A 20899-nucleotide genomic window follows, 5' to 3' on the forward strand; every position below is an offset into this window, starting at 1 on the left:
TCACACCTGTAATCCCAGCACTTTGGGAGGCTGAGGTGGGCAGATCACGAGGTCAGGAGGTCGAGACCATCCTGGCTAATATGGTGAAACCCCATCTCTACTAAAAATACAAAAAATACAAAAAATTAGCCGGGCGTGGTGGCGGGCACCTGTAGTCCCAGCTACTCGGAAGGCTGAGGCAAGAGAATGGCATGAACCCGGGAGGTGGAGCTTGCAGTGAGCCGAGATGGCGCCACTGCACTCCAACCTGGGAGACAGAGCGAGACTCCGTCAAAAATAAAGTGTCTGTATATATGTATACTGTACAAATACACAGGAAAAAAATACCAGAAATCTGCAGGCCTTACTGTTAACAGTGGTTATTGCTGGGTGGTGGATAACAGATGATTTTTTTATTTCCTTCTGTGTTGTTTTTATATTTTCCAAAACATTTACAGTGTATCAAATTGACTGGATCAAGGGGTGTGTGTCTGAGTGTGAGTGTGTCTATTCTGAGTGTGTCTATGAGGATGTTTCTGGATAAGATTAACATTTGAATCAGTAACCTGAGTGATGAAAATTGTTCTCACCTGTGTGGGTGGGCACCACCCGCTCTACTGAGGGCCTGAACAGAACAAAAAGGCAGATGAAGGAGTTCACCCCTTTTTGTCTCCTGCCTGCCTGCTTCAGCCAATGCATCCGTCTCCTCCTGCCCTTGGACTGGGATTTACACTACCACTCCCCTGGTTCTCAGGCCTTTGGACTTAGGCTGGAAACACAACCCCAGCTTTCCTGAGTCTCCAGCTTGAAGAGAGCAGCAGGTCATGGTACTTTGCTGCCTCCGTAATTGCATGAGTGAGTTCTTCCTGTATATATGTCCTTCTGGTTCTGTTTCTCCGAGAGGTCTGGCTGATACATACATGACCAAATATTGCTTTTACAATGAGAAAAAGATTGGTAACTATTATTTTTAATCAGTAAATGGTATGCACCAAACCTGGCCAATCTACCTTCAGAGGGCCTTTCTGTATAGCATTTTCTCAGACATAAGTACAACTTTTGGGAATGTAACATGCCAGGCTCTGTGCCCAATATTTAGCACATACAGCCTTATCTGATTTTCACAACGCTCTCCATTTTAAGAAGCTCACATTCAGAAACGTTCATTCTGTCACTTACCCAGGGTACACAGTATGCTCCCCAAAACTATATTATGGAAACACATGACCGCTGATTTTTGATGATATTTAAGAGTTTGGCATAGAGGTCCTGAGCCTGGAGCGCTATGGGCACAACTCACGACCTGTGTGAATGGTGCCTCCTGGACTTGTGCAGGGCACCAGCTTCAAGGGACTCTGCTGACTCCCAGCAGTACCTGGGGGAATTGTCAGCAATCCTAAAAGCAAGCTCAGCCTGCAAGGCTGCCTACTCTGGACAGATGATGCCCCCTCCAATTGAGCCATGATCCGATAGAGCCATAGAAAATGGGTCACCTCCTGCAGGAAGCCACCAGGGTGCTTGCATGGCTGGGAACTCTTTTTTCTCTAACTGTCCCAGACAATCTGCCTCTTTCCTCCCTGCTTCTAAAAAAAAAAAAAAAAAAAAAAAAAAAGTCATTATCTAAATTTTTATGGTGGGCAAAGTTATCAGTTTTCAGTAAGCCCATCCCTTAGTTCCCTTACTTGATCCATTCTCTTCAGGAAACCTTCCAGGACCCCATCTTCATTGCCTTCCTTGCTGGTTACACCATCTGGATCAGTTTTCTAGGGCTGCCATAACCAAGCACCACAGATTGGGTGGTACAATAGAATTCTATTTCTTCACAGTTCTGGAGGCTGGAAGTCCAACATCAAAGTGTCAGCAGGCGTACTTTCTCCTGAGGCCTCTCTCCTGAGCATGTAAATGGCTCTCGCCTCTTTATGTCTTCTCATGGTCTTCCCTCTGGGTGTGTCTGTGCCCTAAGCCCCTCTTCTTACAAGGACACAAGTCATATTGGATTAGGGTCCACCCCAATAACTTCACTTAGTGTAACTACCTTTTTAAAAACCCTATCTCCAAATATAGTCATAAGGCATTAGGGCTTCAATATACACATTGCAGGGAGTGGGGAGACACGATGCAGCCTATGACATCATCTTTCTAGAAGTGTCATAATAGTACGTCTGTCACTCTCAACACAGTTCAAAGGCACTCTCAGGACTGTGAGGGCCTTGTGGAGACCCCACATTCACACACTCCCCATGCTTCTCACAGTGAAGATGCCACCATCTGAGTCACTGTGTTCCCCTGCACAGATTGGGTCAGGGCCCACCACTCACCTTAGGATCGCCGAGGGTGCCTACCTCATAGTGCCCATGGCAGAGCAAATCGCAATGTTTCCATTCTGGATATAGCTCCTAAAATCCAGCCACTACACCCCCAAGTCTGGCACAAAGTGAGGAGTTTCATGATCAACCAACTTGGTTTGTTTGGCTCAGACCTAGGAAGATCTAAAACTTTATGCCAGATCGTGTTCCTCCCACACACAAATACACTGCAAACACACCTGGCTTGGAGTTATGCTGATTAGAAGTTAATTAACATAAAGCAGGGAGTGTGGGCTGTAATTCAGTGGGTGCTACAGAAAGGCTGGCAAGGTCCCCTTCCTGCGTGTTGCCCAATTCCAAGCGCTGAGCATGACCACCACCCTGTGTACGGCGGCTACCCACACGTGGAATGTGTCCACTCAGGTTTCTTCATGGCCAAGGCTCACCTTCCTGAGGCCCCAAGTCTAAGGTCAGGGGAAGCACCACAGAGAGTATCAGAGGATCTCAAAGGCCCAAGTTGTTCCAAATGGGTGACCGCTGGCTCTGCCCACTGTCCAGACTCACAGACTGGAGAATCCAATGAGAAGCCTGTAATTTTGATTTTCTTCTTTTCCCTGAATGACTCTGAATCTCCTTTTACCCCAACCCCTGGAGGAGGCCTTTTCTCACCAGCCAGTCTGAAGACCCCTTTCTCTACACAGCCTTTCAGTGGAGGAATGACAGGTGCTGGGTTTGCTATTTCTGTCACACAGATAGTAGGGCATTTATTGTGGACCAGACTTGTCCCAAAGGAGGGTTTCCAGTCTCCAACTGGGGTCATCCAGCACGGCCCTTTCCTGAACAAGAAACAGCTCTGGACCTTTGATGAACAGAAAAAAGGATGAAAGAATGATTCCACGTGCGATCAAGCCCAGATTCCCCACATAAAGTCTGTGAAAGGCCATTCTTAGCTTGAGAATTTTAAGATTCTTAGCTTGAGAATTTTAAGAGTAAGATTTTTCTCTGCCCAAGGAAAAGGTCCGTTGTGATTCTGCTACACATTTGATTTCTTTTTTTTTCCTTCTTCTTTTTTGAGACAGGGTCTCACTCTGTCACTCCAGCCGGAGTGCAGTGGCTCAATCATAGCTCACTGCAGCCTTGACCTCCCTGGCTCAAGCGATCCTACCACCTCAGCCTTCCTAGTAGCTGGGACCACAAGCATGTGTCACCATGCCAGGCTATTTTTTAAAAATTTTTTGTAGAGATGGGGTCTCACCAGGTCTCGAATTCCTGGGCTCAAGTAGTTCTCCCACCTTGGCCTCCCAAAGTGCTGGGATTACAGGCTTAAGCCACCACACCCGGCCCACATTTGATTTTGACCAGCCACATTCGAGCTGCCACATTCCCCCAGGCTGCCAGGAGGTGGAGATGAACCCAACAAATAAACCAGGATGGGCTGTTTGGTTCTGTCCCGCCAAGTTATCAAAAATGCGAGCAAAAAAACCACCATCTTGCTCCTGACATAATCACCCTGAAGAGTAGTAATTGGACAAAAAAAAAAAATTGTTTAATTAGGCTTCTCCCAGTTCCCAAAAGTAAAACCACGATATAAAATGGCAGAGTATTTGCGTCCTCCAAGGTGAGGGCAACCTTCATTATAAAACCACACAGACAGACAATATTATTCAGTAATAAAAAGCTATAAAGGACTGTTACATGCCACAACATGGATGAACCCTGAAAACATGCTGAGTGAAAGAAACTAGTCACAAAAGACCGCATAGGATGTAGTTTCATTTATGTAAAATGTCCAGAAAGGGCAAATGTGTAGAAGCAAACTGTGGATTAGTGGTTGCCGGGGGTTGGAGGGAGGTGGAGGATGGGAACTGCCTACTAATGGGTACAGGGTTCCTGTCTGGTGTGATAAAATGTGCTGGAATTAAATGGTAGCAAATCAATGAATAACTTTCTGACTATTCCAAATATCCCTGAGTGTACACCTTGAAATGGCGAATCTCATGTTACGGGAATTATCCCAATGGTGCTACTTTTTCAGTTTTTATTTTTGTTTTTATTTGTTTATTTATTTATTTTGAGACAGAGTCTCGCTCTGTTGCCCAGGCTGGAGTGCAGTGGCACCATCTCAGCTCACTGCAACCTCTGCCTCCCAGGTTCAAGCAATTCTCCTGTCTAAGCCTCCTGAGTAGTTGGGAGTACAGGCTTGTGCCAACACGCCCAGCTAATTTTTGTATTTTAGTAGAGACAGAGTTTCACCATGTTGGTCAGGCTGGTCTCAAACTCCTGACCTCTGGTGATCTGCCCGCCTCAGCCTCCCAAAGTGTTGGGATTATAGGCGTGAGCCTCTGCGCCTGGCCAATGATGCTATTTTTTTTTTTTTTTAAGCACAGAATTGCCCTTTTTTTTAAGCACAGAGGTGATGAGAGGGTAGGGGGAGGTTTAGGCAGTTGATTGAGGTTTAATCTGTTGTAAGAACATTTCTGCCCACTTGTTTTTCTCACGAGTGTTTCAGAAAACAGTCTATAGAGAAGCACTAATAGCTTTAGGTCTAGCACATTTCTAGACACTTGGTCCTAAGGCTTTTCTGGTTACAAAATCAAAGGCTAGATCAATGAAAGCTGAAAAATGAAATATGACATTGTCGACCTTTAGGAAGGTAAGAAAAGTGAAAAGAAACACAGTAATGCTTAATCATGGAGCAGCTGAGTTTAAAACCTGCTTGCCCCTGCTGTGATATGTAATTTACAAGGCCTGCTGGTATCAAGAGCTGATGGGATTGTTACCAGCAGAATAGGCCTTTTGCCCATACGCGGCAGAAATGTGGTCCCTTTTATTCTACCTAAAGTACTAAAGTTTCCTCAAGGAAAACCTCTGGACGTTTGATGAACTAATAAATGCTCAGTGGTCTGGGAAGTGGCTTCATGCACCCATTTTTGTGACAAGTTTAGTGACTGCCTTTTCTACTAGGTTACAAATTACTTCTCACATAGACTGTTTCCTTTTTTTATTTTTTGTTATTTTACTTTAAGTTCTGGGATACATGTGCAGAATGTGCAGGTTTGTTACATAGGAATACATGTCCCATGGTGGTTTGCTGCATCTAACCACCCGTCATCTAGGTTTTAAGCCCCACATGCATTAGGTATTTGTCCTAATGCTCTCCCTCCCCTTGCCTCCCAACCCCAAACAGGCCCCTGTGTGTGAGGTTCCCCTCCCTGTGCCCATGGGCTCCTACTGTTCAACTCCCACTTATGAGTTAGAACATGAGGTGTTTGGTTTTCTGTTCCTGTGTTAGTTTGCTGAGGATGATGGCTTCCAGCTTCATTCCTGTCCCTGCAAAGGACATGATCTCATTCTTCTTTATGGCTGCATAGTATTCCATGGTGTCTATGTGCCACATTTTCTTTATCCAGTCTACTTCTCATACGGACTATTTCTACACCTTTCATTCACCTGGTGGAAACTCTATCCTTTTTCCTGAAGATGGCATTTCTCCTGACATCTCCATCTGCCCAGTTGCTCCTTCTCTACCTCACAGGAAAGTTATGCTGATGAGTGAGGACACACCCTTGTCACACACTGAGCTGTTCTGGCAAGACTAGGTGGTGTGAATACCAGGCCTTGTGACGGGGCGGGGGACCTTGCTGGAGCCTCAGCTTCTTCACTGCCTACGTTTCCTCTCTGTCTTACTCACTTGACCTGTTTGCTCTATTCAGAGGTCTTGCTTGATCCTTTTAGACCCAGATGTCCCTTCTGAGTCATCGTGTGGCATTTGGCCTTGTCTTCCCTGGCCTGCGTTTACACCCAGTCCTCCTTCCCTGTGTGTCATCACACACCTGCGTAGCACTTGCAGTTGGAGTCGGGAGAGCAGAGAAGATGGAAGAGAGGCATTGGTTCATGTCCAGTTAGAAAATCAGTAATGTTTCCATGTGGCAGCTAAAGTGGAGGGGAGAGAACACTCAGTCAACCCTTCAAATCAAGGACCTCCGTGGTGGAGGTGGGTGTGGTCTACAAAGATGCATGCCCCTGTGCTGAAGGGATCACTCCCCTCCTGCTCCGCAGTAATTACCATTATCCAGGGATGGAAAGGAGAATGTGTGGTTGAGCAAATGTTAGCTCTTTTCCTCCTTTTCCTGGACCACAAAGCTAAGCTGGATAGAAAAGCTAGCAGGGCAGTAAAAGAAATCCATGGGGACACCCTAGATGTCAGCTGTTCCCATTCTCTTTCTTCCTCCCCACCCCACTCTCTTTGGCAAGCCAGTCCTCCACTGGGGCACCTGTAATGAGTTACTCCCCGCTGCACAGCCTCACTTCTCTCCAAGAACTAGCCTCATCATTCGGACTCATCATGAATCCATACCTTAGAGTCTCTTGAGCCACCTCTAGGGTGCTTACAATCCTCTGCTTATGTTGTTCCCTCCACCTAGAATGTCTTTTCTGCTCCCTATCTCCAAGTGGCAAAGTCTTAATGTATACATCAAGACCCAGCTGGGGCCAGGCATGGTGGCTCACGTCTGTAATCCCAGCACTTTGGGAGGCTGAGGCTGGTGGATCACCTGAGGTCGGGAATTCGAGACCAGCCTGGCCAACATGGTGAAACCCTGTCTCTACTAAAAATACAAAAATTAGCCAGGTGTGGTGGCACATGCCTCTAATCCCAGCTACTCGGGAGGTTGAGACAGGAGAATCGCTTGAATCCAGGAGACGGAGGTAGGAGTGAGCCAAGATCATGCCGCTGCACTCCAGCCTAGGCAACAGAGAGAGATTCCATCTCAAAAAAAAAAAAAAAAAAAAAAGACCGAACTGAAATCTGAAATGTCAATCTGATCAAGGCTATGAATCCTGCTCAGTATAATGTTTTAAATGCATAAAATAAGATACATGGGTTATAAAATAAACTGATTAAACTAAAATATAGTTATCAAAATATGTTAATACTCATTAAACTTAAATATCTAAAAACTCACCGAATAAGATCTACTGGTGAGCCTAATAACAAACATAATTTAACGGTGATATGTGTAAAGGATATTTTGAGATTTGTTACACCTGGAATTAGGTTGACCAACTTGTCCTGGCTTGTACCATACTTTCCCAGTTTAGTACTGACAATGCTGTGTCCTGGAAACTCCCTCTGTCCCTGGCAAACTGGCACTTGAGAACCCTGTGTCCTGGAGAACCCCTCAGTCTCTGGCGAACTGGGACAGTTGGTCATCCTACCTGTAATGTGGCATGAAAGCATCTGTGATTGTTAGTGGTGTTATAATCACAGGTACGGCCAATGCTACTGTGAGTTGTTACCTGCATTCTTCATGGAGGAAAAGCTCTATTTCAGGTAGAGGTGAGTGAAAATAAAGATGTGATTGGTTTTTCCTATCCAAGTTCATTCCATGGACAGCCCCCTTCCAGTTAAGAACCCCTGTAACTGGTAGGACAGAGTTAGGTCTACTCTACCCTAATATTTATACTTTGTTCTTAGCTCTACAATAATTTACCAAACTGTTGTAATTGTTTGTTTAAACAACACAACAAAAATTGTCCATTAAGCATCTTTCTTACAGGGTTGTGGGAGAATTAAAAGAAATGTATACAGGAGAGCTGGCATGAAGTAGGTCATTGGGATACAACCAGAGCCCTCTTGCATGGTTGAATCTAAATTGGTCGAAAAATTTTGGAAAACTGGGAGGTTCTATTAAAGCTGAACACACCCCTATCCTATGACCCAGCATTTTGACTCCTGAGTATTTCCCCAACAAAAATGAGAGCTTATAGTCATCAAGAGTCACGCCTAAGAATTTTCCTAGCAACTATATTCACAATAGCCCCAAACGAAGGATAACCCAGTGTCCATGAAGAGAAGAACAGATCAAGAAGTTGTGATCTATTTAAACAACCATATACCATACAGGAATGAGAATTCACAAATAATATCTCAGCCAGGTTTGGTGGCACACACTTGTAATCTAGCACCTTGGGAGGCTGAGGCTGGAGGATCACTTGAGGCTAGAAGTTCAAGACTAGCCTAGGCAGCATGACAAGGCCTCGCTTCTACCAAATGAAAAAAAAATTAGCCACCATGGTGGTGTGTGCCTGTAGTCATAGCTACTTGGGAGGCTGAGGCAGGAGGATCACTTGAGCCCAGGAATTTGAGGCTGCAGTGAGCCATGATGGCACCACTGCACTCCAGTCTGGGTAAGAGAGAGAGACCCTGTCTCTAAAAATTAAAAAGCAATTTAAAAAACAATAATAACAACTCTAGGGAACAATATTAATAAATCTCACAAGCATAATTTTGAACAAAAGAAACCAGCTACAAAACAATGCATATTGCATGATTCCATTTGTATAAAAGAAGGGTGAAACACCAGCCTGGAAGCTAGAAGTCAAGGCAATGGTTACCGTTGAGGGGGGTGGGAATATTCTGCTGGTTACCTAAGGGTATTGAGTTTGTGAAATCTACCGAATGTTGTACTTATGGCACGTGCATTTTTCTGTATTATGTTGTACTTCAACAAAAGCATTCAATATGTTGGGTCCTCATTCCCGCCTCTTGCCAGATCCCTCGGGCAGCCACCGCCACCAAGGAGTGACCTCTCCCTGCATTTCCCACTTGGGTTGGCTCTGCGACTTGGCAAAGACTTTTCCCTGCTGAATCCATCCCTGTCTCCACAGTGCTTTGAACTTCCTCCTGGACAAGGGCAACCACAGCCTCTGGCACGAACCTCTTAAGTTGCCTTCACAACCATCAATTCTTCATTAGCATTTCTGGCAGGCCAGTAATTAACATGTTAGCACATACCTGTGTATTCAAAGCAGCTTTTGGGCCTGAGCTTACTATCCTTTACACTATTTCAGGGAAGGATTTGTATTGAATTCTGCGGTTTCAACTGTGCCAAGCAGCAATTGATAATCTTTCATCTGCAGCAGCTGTAAAAATGATGGGAGCAGCGGGCATGATACTCCTGCACAGATGAGAAAACTGATCCTCAGTGTGAACTTATGTCACCCCAAAGATGCCCAGCAAATACACCATTTATTGTCTGAGGTGGAAATCACCGTCCATGAGAGAGAAGGCCAAAGCTCCCCTGTAACCGATGATGACCAAGCCCTGCAAAGCCGAGAATGGCAGGCTGGGGATTAGAACTCATGTCTTTGGCTCATGTCCACTCTCTGTGCAGCGCCCTGCCCTCACCCCCCTCCCTCGAGAACGAACACCAGCCTGGGCAACCCAGGCGTCCCAACTCTGACACAGTAAAAGCTGGACCCTCATCTGGTCCAGGTAGCCTCATCCTTGGGGAGGCCTTTCTCCATTTGGACATTTTCCTGTGTAGGGAGAGTGACAAACTGCAGACCAACTTATCAGGTTAATTACGCTTTTAAAAACATCACAGACAAGGAGCAAAGTGATGGGGAGGCTAAATGAGGAACTCGGTGGTGGCAGAGTCTGGCATTCTTTGCCCTTCTTCGGGTCTGCAGGTGGGAGTTTCTGCCCTTTCCTGGGCCTCTCCTTTCTGGACAACCGAGAGACAGATCACCTTAAAACACGGCCTTCATCCTGTACCTGCCCTAAGCCTTCAGTGGCTCCCCATCTTCTGCCTTCTCACCTACAAACATCCTGTCCCACAAACACTGGGTGATTCCCACACGAGAGGAAGATCTGCTTCAGTGGTCCCGGCTGAGCCAGAAGGACCACTGCTCTTCCTCATCTCCCACCCTTCCTCACCTCCCTCCCATCCTCCCCATACTCCACCCCACTCCCTGCCCTGAGTCAATTGCTCACAGCCAAGTTCCAAACACCAACTGCACTCTGACCGGGAAGGGCAGAGAACTGCAGGGGAAATGATCCATGGATTAGCACGGCATTTGCTTCTCCAAGCTGTGGCCACCCTCTGGGCTCATGTTCTGCTTCTAAACAACTCTATACCACAGAATCTCAACTACCACCATGACAGGTCTTCAACATGCTGCCCTTGATTAAAAAAACAACAGCAACAACTGTAAAACTGTCTCCCTTATTCCTGTAAAATTTTCTCTTGCTGCTTTTGTGTATTACAACCAACTGCGATTTGGACTGTCACCGATCAACAAGGGATAAAGGGAATCTAGATGCATCTAGATTCCAGGCACTGCGCTAGGTGCCAGGCAAACACGTGTGAATGAAACACAGTCCTTCAACTTCTAAGAGCTCAGCAGAATGTGTGAATGAGAGGCTCCAGTGACTACAGTAATAGGCTCTGTGCCAAGTGGCAACGGAACCACATGGAGACTCCTGGCTGGGTTTGAGAGCAGAAGAGTGGGCAAACCATAAAGGAGGGTGAATTTAAGATTTCCAAAAAGCCATAGTCCAAGTTCTGAGATAGTAAAAACTGAAAAATAGGCATATTCTATGACCCAGCAAATCTACTCCTGAGTATATATTCAACAGAAATATGGGCACCAAGAAGAACATGCAGGAATATTCATGACAACGCTATTCATAAGATCCCAAATGAGAAGCCGCCCAAATGTCCATCAACAGGGAAATGGATAAGTAGGTTGTGGAATATTCTTACAATGGAATGAATGATCTATAACTACACACAGTGTGGGTGAACCTCAAATACGTAATTCGAGCAAAAGACAGACACAGAAGATTATATTCTATATAATTCTATGTATATGAAATACAAAACCAGGCAAAACTAATCTATGGCGTGGGACTCCGAAAAGTGGTCAGTATAGGGGAGGGAATTGTGGCCATGAGGAGCTTGGAGGGTGCTGTCATGCTCAGTTTCCTAATCTAGGTGCAGGTTACAATGGTGTATTTGGTTTGTAAAAATACACAATGCTGGGCCGGGCTTGGTGGCTCATGCCTGTAATCCCAGCACTTTGGGAGGCTGAGGTGGGTGGATCACGAGATCAGGAGATCCAGACCATCCTGGCTAACACAGTGAAACCCCATCTCTACTAAAAATACAAAAAATTGGCCAAGTGTGGTAGCCCACGCCTGTGGTCTCAGCTACTCGGGAGGCTGAGGCAGGAGAATTGCTTGAACCTGGAAGGCGGGGGTTGCAGTGAGCCAAGATGGCACCACCACACTCCAGCCTGGGTGACAGAGTGAGACTCCATCTAAAAAAAAAAACCGTAATGCTGGACATTGCAAATATGTGCACCTTCTGTGTGGATCTCAGACTTGAATAAGAAGAAAAAATTAAGTATGTCTATTGTCTTAGTCCATTCAGGTTGCTATAATAAAATATCATAAACTGGGTGGCTTATAAACACCACACATTTATTTCTCACTGTTCTGGAGGCTGGCAAGTCCAAGATCAAGGTGCCAGCAGATTGGGTGTCTGGTGAGAAACCACTCTGTGGTTCATAGATGGCCATCTTTCACTGTGTGCCCACATGGCAGAAGGGGCAAGGGAGTACTCTCAGGCCTCTTTTATAAGGGCACAAATCCCAATCATAAGGGCTTCACCCATATGACCTAACCACCTCCCAAAGATCCACCTCAGTTACCATTACCTCGGGGGTGAGAATTTCAACATATGAGTTGTTGAGGGACACAAACATTCAGACTACAACAGCTGTTTAGGTAGCTACACAGCTAAATAAGTATTATTTTCCAAATCACATTTCAGCGATTTCTCTACCATTAGGCCATGGGCCAGCAATGGAACCTGGCTTATCCTTCTTGTGTTCTTCCTTTCCTGGCACAAATATGGTCGGTAATCTTCCCAAACAGTAACCTCCCTGGCATAGTTAATTTGGCCTGCTAGGTTATATCCACACGGTCACTGTATTCACCTATAAATGCTCTCAAACTGGTCCAAGGTCTAATCAAAGCTGGAAATTGAACAAATAATGACCCATTCATGCATTCTAGAATTCAGCCATTCCCTGTTGCTTTTTTAGAAATTGGCATAATTTTCTATTATTTACGTGATCTAGAGAACTATGTCATAGACCCCTGCATCATAGAACATCCAGCTCTGTGGTCTCCATCTCATTCTTCCTGCTTTCTCAAAGATGATCTACACACAATTCTATTTCCCAGACTATATAATATCATCCACTTTATGTAATATAGTATAATTCACTTGGCCCTGGTCTCTCAGTTCTTTTGAAGAAATGAACGTTCTCGCACTAATTCCTTGGTCTGTTTGTTGATCTTTACAGGCAGGGAGGGAGGACACGAGGCAGGATTGGGTCGGCTCCACATTCTCCACATCTGCTTATTGTTTTCTTGCCTTGTTTGCAGCTTCCAGAGCTCCTCCCTGCTTCTGTAGCAATTTCAGTCTTCCCCATTCCTCTGTGCCTTTGTAAACAGCCTTTTGTTCACTAACAAGAGGAATCTGCAGCCACGTCAGCTCTAAACCAACCTCCCACCATTCTCTGGGTAAAGTTCTGCTCAGAAGGGGAATAGGAGGAAGAGGGGTGGAGGGGGCTGGAGATGATTGTGTCTGGTGGGCACAGGCAGGGGGACAGTACACAGAGTTCAGAATGGGACAACGAGCCTGCCGAGGCTGCACTGCCGGCCTGGCTGTGTGACCTTGAGCCTATCTGGGCCTGTGACCTCACCATGCAAAGGAGCTGGACCAGAGAATTCTGAGTCCTTTCCAGCTCTAAACACTCTGGCCCTAAGCATCTATATGTTAAACAACATTGTCCTGACATTTGTCTCTGGATACTGAAATATTAGGAGATTTTTATTTTTTCATCTCCATTTTGCAAACAGTCTGTACTAAGATTTCACTACTGTGTTTCTGTTCTGTGTGTATTCAGAAGCACAAAAAGTCTGTGGTTCTAGAAAGGAAATAGAAAAGTTCTTTAAAAAAAAAGTGGGGAAGTGAAACAAATGTTAAAGTCAGAGGAGAAAGGCCCAACTAGAGGCCCCAAATCCACCCAGAGCCCAGAAGCCCGGATTTCCCACCGACTGGCTGCAGTCTTTGTCAGCTCTCTGGCGCCATCTGCTGTCCTTCTCGGTAACAACCGTTTAATTTGGTTTGCAAAAGTGTTCTGACGCAAATCCACCGTGAACACTGACGGGGTTACATTCAGCATAAAAATCGCATTCTGTTTACAGGAAAATCTTGCCCCATACTTGCCCCCATATTCACTTTTGACTTTGCCTTGCAGTACTAATTGTAACAGGGACACCTGAGCAAGTCCCTTCTGCATAAGACCCAAAATGGTCACCCAATACCGATGAGTCTCTTGCTCTGGAAAGCCCAGGAATGCACCTCCAGCCCCTTCTGCGCAGCGCTCGGACACCATGTAGAGGAGAAGGCACTCTGCAGAACCCGCCCTCAGCCCGCACCACCTGTCCAGGGGACTGGCTGCGTGTCAATGTGTCTCTGCTCCCGGGCTTCCCACAGATCTTTAACTTATTGGCCTTTGGGTTAATTCGGTCCTTCAAGCGTTCCCCGCCCAACATGCCAGGAAGTCTTCTCACGTGTCTTCCACCCCATACCTACCAGTCCTGTTTTCCCACTACTGATGAAAGTGTAACCGCCCCCCTGCCCGCCCCCCACACACATACACCCTGTTGGTCCCACCCTCAGGGCATGGTGGTCGAGGTGAACGCTTGCCCTCTTTTTGAGCTGAACCTACCCACAGAGGCTGTCAGCAAAGACTCCTTTGCTGTCCGAGGCTGGCCTTTAGGTGCAGGACACTATGCTTGTCCAGCGAGGCTTGTTGAAGCCACATCTGTCATAGATATTGATGGGAAAAGCATTTTCCTTCTAACACATCTAATTCCAGTTCTAAAAGGCACCTCTCAAGTCTTGCTGAACTTTATCAAGATTTTCACATGGTTTCCTTAGTGAAATGTGATGAGAAAGTCCATCCTTCTCAGGATGAAGGAGTGGTCCAGGAAGCCTTAATTGGTCCTGCCGGGGAGGGAGGGGCTGCCTTATTTGGAGACCTGCAGGAATGCCACCTCCCCCGGCAGCTCCTATATAGCTGGGCGGACCTGGCTGCCAAGAAGGTGTGCTGGGGGACTGCGCAGCTCGAGGCTCCAGAGGCACACTCCAGAGAGAGCCAAGGTACGTGGGGGCCACTTCTGTGGTCAGGACTGCTGGTTTCTTATCAAGGCTCTACCCCAGACTGAAAATCATGCAACGATTTCTTTACTCCCACATCCGGGGGTGGGTCCCCATTTCAGGGGAGACTTGCGAGGATGCTCAGTGATCACTGGGCTTGCCTTTCTGTAAGTTGGTGCTATAATAAAATGCTACTTTAGGGTTTGTGGGTTGGGATTTTGTTTTGCCTTTAAGCCTCTGCCTATGAAAACTAATCTCTTTCTCAAGAATGCTGTGCTTTTATTTTTTTATTTGACTCACCTGAAATGATCTATTATGCCATTATTCTTATTTAAGATTTCTCCTTAAAAAAGGAATGACGTGGAGTATGGCCCGCTGTTTAGGAGACTAATGAATGTTTGCTTCATGCTTGGATCTCTTTGGAGAAAGCCAGTCTGAGTTCACCGTGCTCAGGGGGCAGAGAGAGTGGGGTGAGGGGGTCCAGATGCTCATAGCCACCCTGGGACAGAGATGAGGTGATGTCTACGAGCAAGGAAAGGTCAGGGAGGCCTCTTCAGGCTTCTAGAGATGACTGGATATGCTTCTAGAGATCACTGCAGCTGTGTTTTGCCTTTTTTTTTTTAATATAAGGAGTAATGTGGCATCAGAGTTGAACATTTTAACAGAGGAATATTAGCCACCTTAGGGATGCTGCAGCAGGGTAGTGGAGGGTGTGTGAGGGGCGAAACAAGCTCCCTGTCAGCCTCCTCCAGCTCTGGGGCCCCACGGCCTCACAGTGAATCTTTGCCTAGGAGACAGTGTAGGCAAGCTCCGCTATGGGAACACTTTCCATTTCCCTGATCCACACAGACAAAGACCCAGGTGCTAGAATGCCCTGACAGTGGCCTTGGGAAGTGGATTTCCCCAATGGCTATTGTAGTTTCAGGAGCCGAATGTGACAGGCAACCTTAAGGGGTGGGGTGAGGGGCTTTTCCATGACATCAGTGGCAGCCCTTCGGATGTCCCAGGACCACCTTGACCCGGGACCCTCCTGGTGTTCCCCCAGGCCCTCCTGTCTTCCCTTTCATCTTGTTTTCTTCTAAATTCCTCAAGGGCCCTGCCCTTTACCCTTTGCCCAGCTCAGGGGGCATCATACCCAGTGAGTGAAAAGCACCGTGTGTGAGCACTGTCTTCTCCCGAAGCCCAGATGGGCAGTGGGTCATGGCTAATGGACACATGCAGTGCAGCATTAGACAGAGCCCAGTGCAGGTCTGCCACCTCCCCGCTGTGCAGCCTTGGGCAAATTACTTAACTGCTCTGAATCCCAGGACAACATTTATAACATGGGGATAATAATGTACCTACCCTATGTGAGAATTAAGTTAGGCAATGTCAGAGAAGAGCTTAACACAGTGGCAGGCATGAAGAAAGTATGCAATAAAAAGCCAGTAGGATAAGCAGATGGTCACACTGTCCCCCAGGGGTGAGATTGGAAAGGATGCCTGGAGCATACTTGACCCCTGGACATGGGGGAGGCAGGGGACCCTTCGCTAGGTTTCCATCTTTCCCTCTCCCCCACCTTCCTCCTCCTCTCTCTCTCATTACTGCAAAGCCCTCTAGGATCAGCAGCCAGTGAATTCCTCAGAATGGATGGCAGAATGCACCCAAAACAGTGCCAGCTCAGAGCAATAAAGAACAAAGAGGGGAGATTAAAAGTACAATCTAAAGTCAGGCACAGTGGCTCGTGCCTGAAATCTCAGCACTTTGGGAGGCTGAGGTGGGAGGATCGCTTGAGCCTGGGCAACACAGTGAGACCCCGTTTCTACAAAATATATTTAAAAATTAGCTGGGTGTGGTAGTGTGTGCCTGTAGTCCCAGCTACTCTGGAGGCTGAGGCAAGAGGATTGCTTGAGCCCAGGAGTTCAGGGCTGCAATGAGCTATGATCATGCCACTGCACTCCAGCCTGAGCAACAGAGTGAGATCCTGTCTCTAAAATATGTGTGTGTGTGTGTGTATGTGTGTATATGTGTGTGTACATATACGTATATATGTGTGTATATATATGTATATATGTGTGTGTATATATATACGTGTATACACACACACACACACACATATAGTCCATGCCCACCAGCATTTGATTCCAACTCTTCTATTGTATTTTCCTCCCAGGGATTTCTTGATTTGAAAGACTTAGGAGTATCAAAGAAAACCTACATGTATTGAGTCACCACTCCGTTATTTTCCCATGCATATTCAAATCCACTATAATTGCCCTTTGCCATTGTTACCTGTCTAGGAAACCGGGACCAGAGCCCCGAGTGAATGTAATCCTAGCTATAGCAAAGGAGCTCGGTGTTTGAGTTAACCCTGCACAACCCAAACATGGGGAAACAATTATGCTTTTGAGACCACATCAATAGCACAAGGATGCGATTCCTTCCTTAAAATCTCCTGCACTTGGGAGGGGGCAGGGGAGCCCAGGCGGGCCCAGTGGGGAGCTGACCACCGCCGTTTCTCTGGCAGGTTCTGACGCGATGAGGAAGCATCTGAGCTGGTGGTGGCTGGCCACTGTCTGCATGCTGCTCTTCAGCCACCTCTCTGCGGTCCAGGCGAGGGGCATCAAGCACAGAATCAAGTGGAACCGGAAGGCCCTGCCCAGCACTGCCCAGATCACTGAGGCCCAGGTGGCTGAGAACCGCCCAGGAGGCTTCATCAAGCAAGGCCGCAAGCTCGACATCGACTTCGGAGCCGAGGGCAACAGGTACTACGAGGCCAACTACTGGCAGTTCCCCGATGGTATCCACTACGACGGCTGCTCTGAGGCTAATGTGACCAAAGAAGTATTTGTCACCGGCTGCATCAACGCCACCCAGGCGGCGAACCAGGGGGAGTTCCAGAAGCCGGACAACAAGCTCCACCAGCGGGTGCTCTGGCGGCTGGTCCGGGAGCTCTGCTCCCTCAAACGCTGCGAGTTTTGGTTGGAGAGGGGCGCAGGACTTCGGGTCACCATGCACCAGCCAGTGCTCCTCTGCCTGCTGGCTTTCATCTGGCTCATGGTGAAATAAGCTTGCCAGGAGGCTGGCAGTACAGAGCGCAGCAGCGAGCAATCCTGGCAAGTGACCCAGCTCTTCTCCCCGAAACCCACGCGTGTTCTGAAGGTGCCCAGGAGCCGCGATGCACTCGCATTGCAAATGCCGCTCCCACATATGTGCCCTGGTATGCGCCTGTGTTCTGGTAGATGGAGGACTGTGGCTTCTCCATCACTCCATTCTCAGCCCCTAGCAGAGCATCTGGCACACTAGATTAGTATAAATGCTTGATGAGAAGAACACATCAGGCACTGTGCCACCTGCTTCACAGTACTCCCCAAAAACCCTTAGAGGTAGGTGTATTCCCTTTTACAGATAAGGAAACTGAGGCTCAGAGAGCTGAAGTAGTGCACCCAGCATCACCAGCTAGAAAGTGGCAGAGCCAGGATTCAACCCTGGCTTGTCTAACCCCAGGTTTTCTGCTCTGTCCAATTCCAGAGCTGTCAGTTGATCACTTTACAGCTCACGGGGACCCACATCCAAACATGTATCTCTAATGAAATTGTGGAAGCTCCATGTTTAGAAGTAAATGAAAACACCTGAGCTGGTGGCTGTGTACTTTGACTGGTACGTGGAGGCTCTTTTAATCCTTCTAACTAAACTAAAATAGAATAAAGGAATTAAACTAAAATAGAAGCAGAAATCACATTGTAAGGAAATATTGGAAGCTGATTCCCAGAGCAGACCACATACACGGCAGGATGTGCCTGTGGCATGAAGATTTTCTTTCTCTTTTTGCTTTTCTTTCTCTTTTTTCTTTTCTTTTTTTTTTTTTTTTTTTTTTTTTAGGTGAAGTTTTACTCTTGTTGCCCAGGCTGGAGTGCAACGGCGTGATTTTGGCTGCAACCTCTGCCTCCCAGGCTCAAGCACTTTTCCTGTCTCAGCCTCCCAAGTAGCTGGGATTACAGGTGTGTGCCACCATGCCCGGCTAATTTTGTATTTTTAGTAGAGACGGGGTTTCACCATGTTGGCCAGGCTGGTCCCGAACTCCTGACCTCAGGTGATCCACCCACCTGGGCCTCCCATAGAGCTGGGATTAGATTTTTTTTTTTTTTTCAAAAGAAGGTTAAGTGCTTGCTGTTCCCATCCCTGAAACATTGCATGTATTTAAGAAAAAAAAATGTTAATGGCATATTTGCTTCTAATGTTCCCCTAACCCTACATGCATATTTTATGTGCACCCATATGAGTATCTTTAAATATAGTCCTTTTATATCTGTGTTCTATGCAAAGTCTCTCAGTTCTTTCAAGACAGCCTAGTGAAGGCCATCATCTCTGTAAACCACTTATCACTACAAAAATACAATTACTCACCAAAAAGCTTTAAAAAATAAAACTGTGTCTTTAGGGAGACCCAATAAAGAATTCAATCCATGCCATAAGCAGGAGTTGATACACCACCTTATTAGCTAAAACTATATATAACACAATGTGAATAATGTTTAAAATCTGTTTTAAATGTAAAACAATGAATTGAATGCTCTAAGAGGCTCCTACAGGTGCTCCAGGCCACTCTGAGACTCCCAGGAGTTGTTGAACTATATTTGGAGAAAACAGCCGCTGAATATTATCATTTCACCTTTAAAGAGAGTTTGTAAGGGGGGAACATGCATTTTATCAGACAATTTATCCAAAGCATTTCAGAACATGAGTGCTGATGAGGGCACCTCTTGTGCTGAGTCCCCTCAGCTATCAGTGTTCTTCTCAAGGACACATTTGGAAGGTTTTAACACTGAAAGTGAGTGGAGGACTTGGGGGCAGAGCAGCACAAAGAAATAGCCTTACACTGGGCACATGGAGGAGACGTCCACCCTGCAGCCAGGACTGGGGTTCACGTTGCTGCCAGCGCTACACTCGCCTTCTGCTTCCACAGTCCTATTAATTCTAGATCAGAGAGCAAGAAAAAAGTACAGAACATATCCTCTACTGTTATTTCCTGCTTTCTAATTTAAAAAATAATAACCATGGCAAGAGAGAAAGAAAGAGAAAGTACTCAGAGGCTGACACTGACATTTCACTTCCTCGCTCTCCTAAGTTTAATTACAGCAGCACGTGCAGCCACGTCAGCCAAATGACTTCATTTCCGATGTGAAAACGCTTAGGCCATGGTGTCGTTCATTTTCTGTAATTGCTGCCTTTTCTCATTCTGTTAATAGTGCTGGCAACCAGATTTCAGTGGGGCATGACGTGAATGTGTACATGGTGATTCAAATGCAAAATTTGTTTATGGGGCTTTTAATCGAAAGCGTGTGTGCCTGAACATTCTTGCTCAAGTTGATGAATCATGGGGTGGAATAAAGGCTTTGTGAGTCTGGTTTTTCACTTTAGCAAAGGGGCACGGAGTGCCTACTATGTGAGAGACATTGGGAGGGGCTTCTGAATTATTCTGGATATCATCATTTTGCAGTGTGCATAATTTTACCAACCATTGCTTTCGTAGCCCCTGCTCAGTGTTGACTTTTTAAAATATAAGTTTATTGTAAAAGTGACATGAAAATTACAACAGATATTCCAGACCAAAATAATACAATTCCAGCATCTGATTGAGTCAGTGTTTGTTGTTTCCCCTGTACTTTCCTAGTTCTTAAGCATTCGCATATATAAATGTTCATATTTGCAATGAAAAAGTGAGCTTTTATATTCTAAATTTTTACTTAATTCAATGCTTTTTACTCATTTTTCTATACTTTTTTTTTTTTTTTTTGAGGCAGAGTCTCATTCTGTTACCCAGGCTGGAGTGCAGTGGCATGATCTTGGCTCACTGCAACCTCCGCCTCCCAGGCTTAAGCGATTCTCATGCCTCATCCTCCCAAGTAGCTGGGATTACAGGTGCCCACCACCAAGCCCTGCAAATTTTTTTGTATTTTTAGTAGAGACAGTGTTTTGCCATGTTGGCCAGGCTGGTCTCGAACTCCTGACATCAGGTGATCCACCTGCCTCGGCCTCCCAAAGTGCTGGGATTACAGGCATGAGCCACCACGCCCTGCCTACTCTTTGTTTTCTTTCCTCCCCACCCATTTTCCCCAGTCCTGCCCCCTCCTTCTAGCCTGAGATGTAGGCTCCATCTTAACTGTGCTCAGATACATAAGTGAGGGCTTTTTAACTTGATTATGCCTTTTAAAAATACTATGTATGTAAAATATTTATTCATCTGCAATTTGGCTTCCCTGACTTAACATTGCATCATGAAACTCTTTGGAACAACAGCTATCTAGATAGCTGACTCATTCTTTTGGATTGCTACATAATCTCACTTAATACAGATGTATCATGATTGTTGATGGGCCTTCAGATTATTTCCAGTTTTTTGCCACTGCAAACAATAAACATCCTTGTACATACTACATTGTAGTCTGGTACTTTTGTTTCTGTGGAATAGACTCACACGTGCAAAATTTCTGGAACAAAGCCTGCGTGTAATTTAAATTTTACCAGCCATGACCGGGTTATGCTCGCACATAGCTGGAGCAAATCCTATTCCCACCAGCTGTTTATGGCATTAATTTGGAAGAGTTTCTG

The 20899-nt window shown here is 46.1% G+C and overlaps 1 protein-coding gene across 1 annotated transcript; it reads left to right on the forward strand.

Annotated features, from left to right (window-relative positions):
• The first annotated feature begins 14243 nt into the window (after positions 1–14243).
• Positions 14244–19923, forward strand: PRND (prion like protein doppel). Its single transcript, XM_032143111.2, has 2 exons — positions 14244–14311; positions 16815–19923. The coding sequence occupies exon 2, from the start codon at positions 16826–16828 to the stop codon at positions 17354–17356; it is 531 nt and encodes a 176-aa protein (XP_031999002.1). The 5' UTR covers positions 14244–14311; positions 16815–16825; the 3' UTR covers positions 17357–19923.
• The last annotated feature ends 976 nt before the right edge of the window (positions 19924–20899 follow it).

This window comes from Hylobates moloch, unplaced genomic scaffold, assembly GCF_009828535.3.
Source record: "Hylobates moloch isolate HMO894 unplaced genomic scaffold, HMol_V3 SCAFFOLD_21, whole genome shotgun sequence".
Classification (NCBI taxonomy): domain Eukaryota; kingdom Metazoa; phylum Chordata; class Mammalia; order Primates; family Hylobatidae; genus Hylobates; species Hylobates moloch.